At 41.4% G+C, this 12,065-nt stretch overlaps 1 protein-coding gene across 2 annotated transcripts in view; it reads left to right on the forward strand.

Annotated features, from left to right (window-relative positions):
- Positions 1–241: 241 nt before the first annotated feature.
- The window catches only part of PCSK2 (proprotein convertase subtilisin/kexin type 2), a 103,109-nt gene continuing 91,285 nt past the window's right edge, over positions 242–12,065 (forward strand). The window contains exon 1 of one of the 2 annotated variants that reach the window (XM_036379592.2): positions 242–665. In XM_036379592.2, coding sequence (XP_036235485.1) covers positions 486–665 — 180 coding nt within the window. In that variant the 5' untranslated portion in view covers positions 242–485. The remainder of the gene's footprint in view (positions 666–12,065) is intronic. The other variant, XM_036379591.2, reaches the window with a different exon arrangement.

Raw genomic sequence — 12,065 nt, forward strand, 5'->3', positions numbered from 1 at the left:
CTGCCTCCCCTCGGCGACCTTCCCCCTCAGCAGGAACAGCCGGACAAGTCCCGGCTCGGCTCGGCTCGGCTGGAGCTAGGAGGGGGCTGGCGTGCGCCGCACGGGTGCAATCAGGGGGTGCGGCTTTGCAGGGGCAGGACTGTGGAAGGTGGGAGTGAAGCGTGGGTGGGGTGCTGGGGAGGCGTGCGGAGCGTTCCGGGAGCCGCGAGCTGGGAGGAAAGGGGGGCCGAGGCGATCCTCCCCTCCATGATTGGCAGCGCGGCGCGTCCCCCCCCCTCCCCGCTCGGCTGGTGCTGCCCCTCGGCCGCCGTGGAGCACGCATCCGCATCGCCCGGCCGGTCCTCTCCGCGCTGCTCTCCTCTTGCCTCTGCTGCGCTCGTTTGTTTTAATTTTTTTTTCGTCCTCCTCCCCTCCCATCTTTTGGGCGCTTCCCCTCTCGCCCGCCCGCCCGGCGGGCTGCCTCCGCGGGCGCTCAGCGCGGGGCCATGCCGCCGGGGCCGCCGCTGCTTCGGGGCTCCCTCCTCCTCCTCTTTCTCCTGCACTTCTTCGGCCCCCCGGCCCGTGGTGCCGTCTACAGCAACCATTTCTTGGTGGAGCTGCACGGCGGGGGCCAGGCGGAGGCCGAGCGGATAGCGGCGGAGCACGGCTTCGGTGGGGTGCGGAAGGTAAGCCCCCCGCGCAGGGTCGGAGCTCTGCGGCGCCCTTCACGTTGGGCTCAGGTCATGTAGCGTCGTGCCGTGGGCATGCCGGCGGCGCATGGGTGGCCCTTGCGCGGTTCTGGCCGCCCCTCACCTGAGGGAAGGGATTCCTGCTTCTCGAGAGGCTTTGAGGAATAGCGGTGCCAACAGCAATTGCAAGTGCTCCTCGACATTGGCCCAGCAGGGTGGTTATCTTGGAGGGAGAGCGGAGTTTCCCATATGGTAACTCCGTGCCTTTTGACTTACTATGTAAACATCCTGCCATGGAGAAGCTCCCATCCTGCGGGGCTGGGGCTGCCACCTAGGGCTTCCCGAGCGCGCCTGGAAGGGCTCGGAGCACCTACAGGAAAAGGAAAGATTCATCTCCATGGAGAAGCCTGCACACAATCTGAATAGAGGATTTCATGGGGGTTTTGACACTCAATTTTTGATGCTGGTGGGCTTCTTTATACTCCTATTATTCTCCTAGAGAAATAGGATGACCCCATGATAAGTGTGAATGTTTTTCACTAAAAATGTAAGTTGGGAAACTTCAATTGCCATTGGATGTTGTTTTTTTGCTCCTGAGGTTCTAGGAAATCAAGTGTAGCCAGAGTGACAGGTCCCCTCTGGCTCCTAGAGCATCCACCTCTGCTAGAAATCTCTCCCATTCAAGTAATAATTAGACCCCTAAATATTTTAGGGTACAGTAAGACCTGGTGTGAAAACAGGGAGAGGCTGATAGAGTGCCCTGGTCATTACAGTTCCTGGCAGACTTGCTTAGAGGGGTGCGAAAGGAAAGCGGGCTGTGAGTGTTGCTGCTGCTTGTTTGGTTTTTTTCTTTTCCTGGTAGTTATACAATGACAGCCTGGTCCTACATCCAAGGAAATGAATGATAATACCATCCTGAACATGAATGAGTGAAATGGCTTTAAGCCTTGATTTAAAAATTAAAATTAAAAAAACATACCAAGTGAGACTCCCTCCTTCAGGTTGCCTCGTTTCAATTCCAGTGGGAGCTTGTTAGAGAAATGAGGACAAGATCATTGTTGCTGTGACCACAGCTAATTCCTGCTCTGATAAGATGCTTTTGTTTTAGGCACACAGACTTGTCATGATAGTGACAGCTGCTGATCCATTTGGGATAGGATTCATTGTGTGCATTAGGTTTTGTTATATGAGATTTAGATACAGCTTTTTGGTTAACAGTTTTCCTTTTCTAGTCTCTTCCTGATTGTGCTCCCTTCATCCTCTCCTGGGGTTATCTGACTGATAAGGCCTTATGAGGATAGAAGGGTATGTTCCTGCCTAGATCAATTTCTTATGACTTTTGCTAGATGCTTTCAAATGATCCTGTGGTCCAAGTGGGGAAGAGACAGGAAGAGAGAGAGGATTTTGTAGGATGGAGAAATGCAGCTTCTGGGCTGTTCGAATCCTCTCCCCTCTACCATGCTTGTCCCCAGGATCCCTCAGCCCCATTACGAGACATACAGCTTCTACATGGAAATCAGCCTTTTAGCTCACCTGAGCTGGAGGGAAGTCCCTCGAGTGTGCAAGAGAGAGAGTACCTGTTTTCCAGGACTCACTATGGGGACGCTGTGGACACGGTTGTCGCTAAGAATGAAGCCCAGCAAAGCCGTAGTGTGATGTGTGTGTCTGCTCATGGCGTGGGGCAGTAGGTGATTGCAGTGGGTCCTGTACTCAGCACATACTGTCTGAAGTTTTCTGGTTATACTATGCCAATCCCTGAAAAGGCAGTAAGCTTGCCACCCCTCCTCCCCAGCTCTAAGAGGAAATAGCACTCTGCTTTCTGCAAGGCAGTAATTTTAGGGGAGGGGAAAAGTTGGTAGGGTTTGGGTGTGTTGGAGGATAATCCGTGAGAGGTTGATAGGAATCGCTATTCTTAACAGGGTTTGGGTGGTGATAATTGGCTGCCAATAGAAGCATGTATCATTTATGCCAGTGGCTCTTCAGTACTCTTCAGCTGAGGAATCTCCTCTCTGCTTTGCTATTGTCAGGCTTGTCTAGCAGCCTACAGTCTGCAGACAGCTTTCATGGTGATATCGACAGTGCAGGAAGTTGAACGTGGCCATGTAGAGAAGCGCAGAGCTGTTAGTGGGGAAGCTCTCGAGGGGAAACTGCTATGTGTAGATATGCTGTCTAATGAAATTTTCAAAAAATACCAGCACACCCCCCCCACTCCCAAATTACATCACAAAGAGAAGTGGTCTTTTAGCTACTTCAATGACACATGCTGTTAGGATGATATATTGAGTTACTTAGTTAAAACAAATCCAATTAACTTTGCCCATATTGGAGAGGAGCTATGGTCTGAAAATAATCACCTTTGTTTCAGTGCAGTGTAGGAACACAAGAGCAGATTCTTCTTTTTTAATGTGTGTGAATTTAAGATGCATATGAGAAAGATTCCTTTTATGCCTTTAGGGTATCACAGATCTCTTTTAACATGATTTTATGGGAGCTGGTTTTTAAATTATGTATTTTTAGTGCATTTTTTTCCCCCCAGTAACAAGGAATCTCTGAGCAAGTGCATACTACGTTTACTTAACAGCAGATTTCTACAGAAATACATGAGAAAGCATTGCCTTTAAGATTAATGTTATGGACTGCATGATGCGCCTTCTAATTGATTCTTTCGCCATGCTCCCTACCATCATTCTGAAACCCCTACAAGATGTCAGGTAGGCTAAATGTGTGCTTTAAATTCATTTCTTGGTAAGTTGATTGAGAAGGGCTTGGTACTTAGATAAACAGGTGCTTTTGTTTAGGTCTAGGGTCCCATGTTAAAAAGAGTAGTCAGTTTGTCTTTAATCTTCCCTGAATTAATCCTGAATACAGATATCTTTCTAATGCTGATTGTGTTCTTTGATTCTTATTTTAATATTTGCAATTTTTCAGTCCATTTTTACCTGCTAAAATTGATTCCATGTATTTCTGGTGAAACAGATACCGTGATAAAACATACTTTTTCTTAAAATGGTTAGTCTTACCATCTCTGAGCATTCAGGAACTGTGAGAATGCCCCCCTAATATTGTAAGAACTGCAAAAAGAACAAGTTTTTGATTTTGATTGATTTCCCCTCTCCCTATTTGATTTATTTGCCTCTTGGCGTCGTTGTCACCAGAATACATTTCTTAATGCAGGCTGAAAAAAGCTACTTTCTGATCTTGCCTTGCAATTTTCAATTAATTTCTAACAAAGAGAGGTGGAAGATGCATTTAGAAAAGTCTTCTATTTGGAGATCAGAGTTTAGGCATCTCTTTCCATTTCATCAACAACAGCAAGACTGAGAGAGTCCACAAAATGCCAACATAACTAAAAGGCTAAATATTTTGCATTGAGGTTTTAACAGGGTTTTAAACAGCTAGTGGCCCCAGATTTTAAAATAAGAACCAAACATGGATTTGAAAATGTGGAGAATTTTATGTTTATGTTGCCTAAAGCTGGTCTATTTTTACCTTGTATCACCTGATTCCTTATCCCTCTAAATCTTGCAAAACTCAGTCTTATCTCTCACAGCTGTGACTGCTTTGCTTGCTGTTTTTTGCTTAGGCAGCTGCTGGTTGAGGACCAGGCTTTGTGGAACCAACCAGTAATTTCTTAATTAAACTGCGAGTGTTCAGGTTTTTTTTGGCGTTTTTTTTTTTTTTCTTTACCTTGCATAAATACAGACTTATCAAAACCAAAACTTAACAGATAAAGAAGCTTTATTTCTTTCTGCAGCACAACCCACTTCCCTGCATTTAGGCAGGGAGCCTGTGAGGTGGGAGTTGATGTCGTGTAGAAGGCAGACCAAGAGGCAGAATAATTAGTTCACAGCCTTGAGAGCACTTTGCTGGTATTTCTCTCAGGGATCCTGAACATTTCATCCTGGGATGCACATGCTAAAACCTTAAAATGCCCTCCTGTGCAGATCAACCTCTAAATGTGGAAAATAGATGTTTACTTCTTCTTTTTTTTTCCTTTAATACTTTAATATTTTGTGTTTTGCCTTAGATGCATAAACAACTCCAGAAGCAACCACTAGGTAACTTGGAACAAACAAACAAAAAAATCCTGTTACTTAAATGTAGTCAATTATGCACATGAAAGCTGTAAATTATCAAGAAGATTTGTAAATCACAGACTCAAGCACATCCCTAACCCAGTTTCTGTAAAGCTCCTTCTCTACCAGAGACTCAGAGTGTTTGTTGGTGGTGAGTGTTCTATTTAAACTATAAAATAATTACCTTGTCAGATTTTAAACTTGTTTGAGTGTAAAACAATCAGGTTAGTCTCCCCTACAGTAGATCCCCAGTGTAATTGCTTCATTACTGTTTTGAATGCGTGGTGTAGTTGTTTCTTAGCAAAACATGCAGATTAAACCTTACCTTTACAGATTTTTGGTTTTTTTTCGTGAACTACAGCTCAGTAGATAGAGTTATGGAATTCTCTCAGTTTATAAAGCTGCCTGCATTTATAATTTTATTTATTCCATATTGTTTGGACCCATTTGCAAAACAGAACATGTGGTAGAGACCGAGGAACTGCATCACAAGTGCAGTTCTTTTTACACTTTTTTTTTTTTTTATGCTGCAGCCCAATGGGGAAATGTGCAATTATTGGTTTTCATTTACAATATATTTAGTTTTGCCAGTGTCAAGGAGAAAACCTGTAGGAAGTGGACAGCATTCCCTGAATGCTGTGATCCCAGCATACCAGAACATGCTGTGTACCAATCGATCTCCTGCCATCTAGCCCAGAGTGCTGGGCGTGCTTGGCATTTGTTTATTAGCAGGCAAACGGTCCCAGAGACTGGGTCTGTTGCTTGTCTCCTTCAGAAAAGGACAGAGGTGTTTGAATTTTTGTTTTTTTTTTTTTTAAATCCAGCTGTTGTGTGAAGGTGAAAGATAGCCTTCCATCTTCTTCACATAACATGCCAGATGACAAGATATAAGACCCGACCAACTCTTAGGAAAACTTTTACTGCTGTAACTGTACTGATGTGGTTAAAGTGGGGAAACAAATTGCAGTGCTGTTGCTATCAGTGTAGGAGTACTGACATGTTTTACTCATTCCAAGTCAGAACAATACGAGCAGAAATTTAATTTCCACTGGAGCTTTTAACAAGAAAACCATATTGATTTCAAACAAACAAAGAAAACCAAGCAAAAGCAACAGCAACAGAAGAGCTGCTTGACTCCCTGGAATAGTTATGCTGGTAATAGTTACTCTTTAGTGCAGCTAAATAGAAGTTTGCATATGACCCTTAACCTCATCCATCAATGGAGTTTTTCAATTAAACTTGAGACATGCAACTCAAGTTTCGAAGGCTTGTAATAAAGCAGTTGCAAAGTAGTTGCCAAAGCATAGGTAGAATTTATCTGGTAGATAGTTTCCATTAGTAAGTTCTGAGAAATGTCCATGCTCACAGAGTATTCTGTGAACTGGAAATCAAGCCAAATTGTTTAAATTAATGATAAATTATGCCAGTTCTTACTAAAATATTATAGCTGGGAAACTCTTTTGTGCAGGTCCGGTCCACAGAACGGGTGGGTAGTTTCTGTGTGAGCGGTAGTGGCAAATTCAGTGCTGTTAATAGATGTAAAATTTACCTTTGTCCTGCAATGTTATTCCAGTCATCAGAAACCCTGTTCTTCTTTTTTTTTCTTTCAACTTTTCAGATAATTAAATGGGTCAGGTCTCTACAGGATGCTGCTGCATGGCAGCTATAAATATTGCACTGAGCAGCTCAACACTTCCATCCATCCATAGCCTCTGGTGGGAGGAAGCTTAACTGCTCAAGTATTTGTCAAAGTCTAGTGTGTTGCTCTTGTAAATCAAGGCAAACTCTGCATTTAACTCTCATGAGTTCATTGAAAAGGCAAACCCTGTGCTACTAAAATGGAGATTTAATTTCAGCTCAGCAGGCTCAGGCCATGTTTTGTGACAGAAGGCAGCATCCCAGAGAGAGCTGCATTCGGTGTGTACTGTGTGAAGTTCTGAGTGGCCACGACGCACAGTTTATCATGCAGTGTGAAATACAATTTGGTCATAGATTTATGACAGTGGCTCAGCACTGTAACTCAGCTGTGCTGGCTCTGTTCAGCAAGTAGCAGGAGCTTGGACTTAAAAAAGAAATTATGAGCTTGGCCACTCTCCATTTATACACTGTGATTATAAATAAATAAATTGGGTAGTAACAGCTCTTTCACAAGGAGTGAACTGGGACATTGTCCTGTATTACCTACCTGCTTAAACAGGACTTCTGTGGAAATGTTACATTCTTAACTACTTTGTCCACAGAAAGGAAATGGTTTTATTGACCTCAGTGTTTACATCAAACCAGTTGGCACATGTATCCCAGATACTCATGAGTGAACTAAATTATTTGCTTACGAGATGAATAAGATGGTAATATGTCAGAGCAGTTTTATCCAAAGAATCAACCTATGAAAACCTGAAATACAGCAAATATATATTTAAATATTATTATTATTAAGTAGAGAAATTTGCTGTTTCAGATGATTGTTGGATACAAAACTAGAGCCAAAGAGATAAGTCTTCCTTGTATGCATAGTAAAAGAGGTGGAATATAGCCTTCCCTTTCCTGATGACAAAGGATCCTTTTTTCTACCTACTCATTTTTTATGAAAAGCCAGTGAAACGGAGGAGTGTGATTCTGAAATCTGCTCTGTGGGTGAGTACTGTCTCTGTCACCTACTGTGCAACACCAAGGGCAGCAAAAACTTCTTTTTAAGGCTTTTAGCTGCAGCCAAATATGGTGAATTACCTATAACCGTGACTGTTGGATTCCCATCAGTCCCATGGGGACTTTATGCTTCCCTGTATCAACTAATTTTAGAACGGTGTTTCAGTTGAACTTAGCTGTTTAGAAGTTACTTAGAGCCAGTTGTAAAGTGGAACTGGCAGTTCAGAATTTGAGTGAAGTATTAAAAATCAGAACTGGAATATTTGCACATTTGGAAGAATTGGCTGCTAACACTGATGGAATGATGGTTGTGGATTATGACATCATCATCTTGACAGCATTTCCATATTTTAATTTTTATATTGCCATTTAAAAATCCAGACTCCACAGGCAAATGTACTTTTTATCTCTTAACTGTAAAACCATTCAATTTCTCCTACAATTAAGATATAGTTCAGAATAGAACCATGTCAGGAAAGCAAGTGGATATTTTTCTTTCTTTTGATGAAGATTAAAACACTCAGTGTGATTCTGTAAAATCCCTTTCCCCCCTTCTATCTGAACAGTTATTATTCATGTTAAATATATTATACCTTGCTAGAGAAACCAGTTTTTCAGGCTCTAAAGGCTGAAACTCTGAGTGATTAATTAAGATTTTCCTTTCCTACATTTTTCCTTGACTAATGTCATAGGAGCAAGATAACATACAAGCACATGCTGAACTGAAAACAATTTCTGCCAGCAATAGACTTCCATCATTTATTAATTGGCAGTAAAAGACTTAATTCACAGATGCTTGAAAGGTCAGTGAGGGAGGCCCTGGGAGGAAGGCTAAGGGGTGGTGTTGGGTGTTGCCGTTTGCTTTCCTTTCTCATCATTATTGCTAGGTTTAAGTCATCCTTTCTTTCTTCTGTCTACCACAGAGCTCTTGATCCCATTCAGAGCAGCTGCTCCTTGTTGTGAAGTGACCATTATGCTTTTTTGTCAAGAGTCAACAGGAGCTCTCTCCAGGTTGTGATGGCGTGAGTAAAGGATTTGCCTCTGACCTGATCTTGCAGGAGTGAGGCTAGTGTCTGTGACTTCCTCCTAGCAGAATCAAGAAACTTTACAAAAATAAGGAAAACAGCAGTGTTCCAAAATGTTTTCTTTTCTTGGCTCTCTTGAAAATGGTTTTCTTGAGGCTTCCTTCCCCTGCTTTTCTCAAGCATACTACCTTATGTTAAAAAAGAAAAAAAAAAAAGAGAAACAGTGTGACCCTCCTGTCCTTCTGTCCTTTAATGTTGCAGTTTTGTTTCTAACCCATGGAGTACTCTCCCATAAAGCACATATTTTTCTGAAGGATCTGACTGCTTCTCTGGCAACTGGAAGACTTTTTCAGTGTGGTGTAATAACAGAAGCCTCTCTGTGAAGCACTTTCTGTCTATCGGCTCTTCCTTGGCAGCCTAGCATTAAAGAGACACGAAGTAAAAAGGAAAGAGTAAAGGTTTTGAATTGCAAGAGTGGTCAGATCTTGTTAAAGTGTCAGTAAGAGCTAGCATCTTTGCATTAGAGTAATTCACATAATATGTGCCTTCTTGAGTAACTCTTATCAGTAACCAACTAATTTTGCTCTGAGTTGTTCTTACCACTCTACTTCATTCAAGCTTAAGTTCCTGACTCTGCTTTTAGATGCTGCACGAGCTAAGCACTTGCACAAATGTTTATGTAGCCACTTGGTTACATGAACGTAGACTTAAAAATAATGCCCAAATGCCTTACTGGAAATCAGCATCTTAGTGTTTAGCAACATCTTTCCTCTCTTCATCGAGAGGTTTAAGTACTGGCATTTTTGTGTCTGGAGCATGCTGCATCTGAATGTTGTTTTTTAAATAGCAAACTTTAGCTCATGGCTTTTATCTCTGTGTTTCTGAAGCTGATGTGACACCAGGCTCCTGTGTGACAATAGTAGTCAGCCTGCTTGGTTGCATGCTTAAAAGGAGAGATGGGCTGGCTGTAAAGCAGGAGTGAGGCAAAGTGGCCTTTTATAAGCAGTGCTAATTGCTGTCAGCAGTATTGATCTATCTCAGAGGCATACCATAGCCATTTAAATTTGCAGACTCTAACTGAATCAAAATGTTTTTTATGAGTTTTGTCTAAGGAAGATATACTGATAGGAAGAAGAGATTTCCGTCTTATAATGCTTAAATATATTACAACCTTTAACAAATATTTGTTGTTAAAGAGGTGCCTGATTTCTCACAGATATATTACATGTGTAGATATACCCATTAATATATGTTTGCAATGGTACTTGGCATTTTACATTTAAGAGTTTCATATCACAGTCTATAATGCTGTGCAAACATTAATTAAGTGAATCCTATCAATAAATGAAATAACTAAACTAGTACTTATAGGAGTATGCCATTTTACATGGGAGGCAACTGAAACAAGAATGTTACTGCTCTAATTGCCTAAGATTTTCCTAATGTAAGAAGATAATGAGACTGATGTCTTTGGAAATTTAGTTCTGGCTCTGTCCTAGAGCAGAGTTGCTACCATGTGAAGCAAGAGCAGAGACAGAAATAGCAAAGGAAATGGTCATGGGTTGAATGATCTTGGAGAGAAGGTTGTTTGAGGTGTGAAAACTTACACAGAATATTAACATCTTGAAAGATGCTTTGAAAACACAGCAGAACATCAAAAAAGTGACAGGATGCCTTGAGGAGCTCTATCGCTCCAAGCAGGAGACAGGTACTTAGAGCGAAAATTTTATTCATCTTTGTTAATAGAATGTAGAACTGGCAAAGCCACTTCTGGATTACCATCCTTTTTCCTCCCTTTATACTTACAGCATGACTGCTTCAGGCTAAATGAGTTATGGTTAATTAACTGGGTCAAGTACTGACTAATTGTCTCTAAAGAATGTCTGGAGTCTGATTTCTGTTTGTCTTCTTTTCTCATTTTTGTTTGTTTAGGTTTGTGTGTGTTTGTTTTTTCTATTTTGTTGTGTTCCTTTGTTATTGTTTTGTTTTTGTTGGGTGGAAGTGTTTTTGTTTGTTTTAATGGAATGGTAAAATTCTCCCAATTTGTGTAAAAAAAGTTATGTGTAAGACATACTTGCTTTAAGAAAATTTAATTGATTCACCTTCTCATGAAATCTTATTTACTTAATTATTCTAAATGATATGTGTGTTTATCTGATCTTTGTGTGGTTGTAATGGAATTGTGTAGGTGAATGATTGGAGAGGTTTCCTCCTTTTCCCAGTGTTTGTTTGTTGCTGCTAAAAATGACAACACAGTTGGTAGATGCTCCCAGTGACTTTTTTGGTGCTGAACTCCAGAATTTTTTCTGGTGCCCAGGGCTTGACTGAGGTGCTCTTCTCACACCCACAGCCACCCCATTTATGTAAGAGGACATAATGATGATTGTTCAGCCTTTACTTCAGCCTGTCAGCCAAACAATAATAATCGCCTACTCCTGGTAATGACAAACTGGATTAACCCAGACAGTCCAATTTGAGGTCTAGTGTATAAGCAACATTCTCCTCAAAATCTGGGAAGTATCCTGCTTTCCACGGGGCATGTGGTAGATTTGATAATGGTGTTTACAGTTACTGGGGAGTAACAGATAAAACTCTCTAAACTGCACAGATCCATTCCCATGAAGTAGAATAACCATTTTTAAAGTGTCAAATGACTTCTCCAATTCACTGATAAAACTATCAGCAAATCCGGAGTATTGTCACTGATGACTTGTATGACTTGATGTGCTTGCAGGATGGAGCTCTTCAGTGACAAACCTAACAGTGACACAGATACAGTAAAACCTTACACCTGTGTGATTCATTGAATTGCAGATCAAATTCCTAATATCACAAACTTGTAACCAAACCTATGGAGCGGTGTTTTGTAAGTGCTTGGAAGCACTAGATGGGGTAATCAAACAACAAAACTGATGAGAAAATGACAGTAGCCATTGAACATCAGAATTGATCTACCTGAACAGCAGTGCTTCTCGTACAGACTTCAGAGTGAAAGAGCTCCTGGGGCTCAGCTCTGCTTGTATTCTAACTTGGCCACCTCAGAGAAGTGAGATGGATCATGCTTTGAAAAGGCCTCTTTTTTTTTTTTTTGCCATGAGTTGTGCAGGGCATTCAGATGAATTCCATGTGGACAGATTGGACATGTAAGTGTAAATGCAGTCCACAACTGGTTAAGTTTCTTCCATTTACTTCCAGGTTTTTATTAAACACCTCATGTCCAGCTATTGAGACTGTTTAACCTTGTTCTTGCTGCATGCAAGAGGGACTAGACAAAAGACTTTGTTTTATCCTTTTGGATAAAATAAAATCCTAAGGTACATATTCTACAAATTCTTGACTTTACACTGTTTCTAGAGGAGAAAATATTTTGCTGTGGAGGTGAGGAAACCTTTGAGGAACCATTAGAAATGACTTCTGCTGGCTTGAGAGGATGTAATAGAACTTTCTAAGCAGCGTTGCTGTGTTCTTACAGAATAACCACAATTCTAAATAACAGTAACAGGTGGCCTTGTTATCATGTGTGTTAAAATATTACCATTGAATTTTGTATCTTGCTACTTAGTCTTGGTCCCTTCTTACTCCCACCACCAGTTGCTGATTCCTTTAAGAGATGGTTGGATATTTATATGAAACAGAGCTAAAAACACATG

The sequence above is a fragment of the Molothrus ater genome, chromosome 3 (genome assembly GCF_012460135.2).
Source record: "Molothrus ater isolate BHLD 08-10-18 breed brown headed cowbird chromosome 3, BPBGC_Mater_1.1, whole genome shotgun sequence".
NCBI classification, from domain to species: Eukaryota; Metazoa; Chordata; class Aves; order Passeriformes; family Icteridae; genus Molothrus; species Molothrus ater.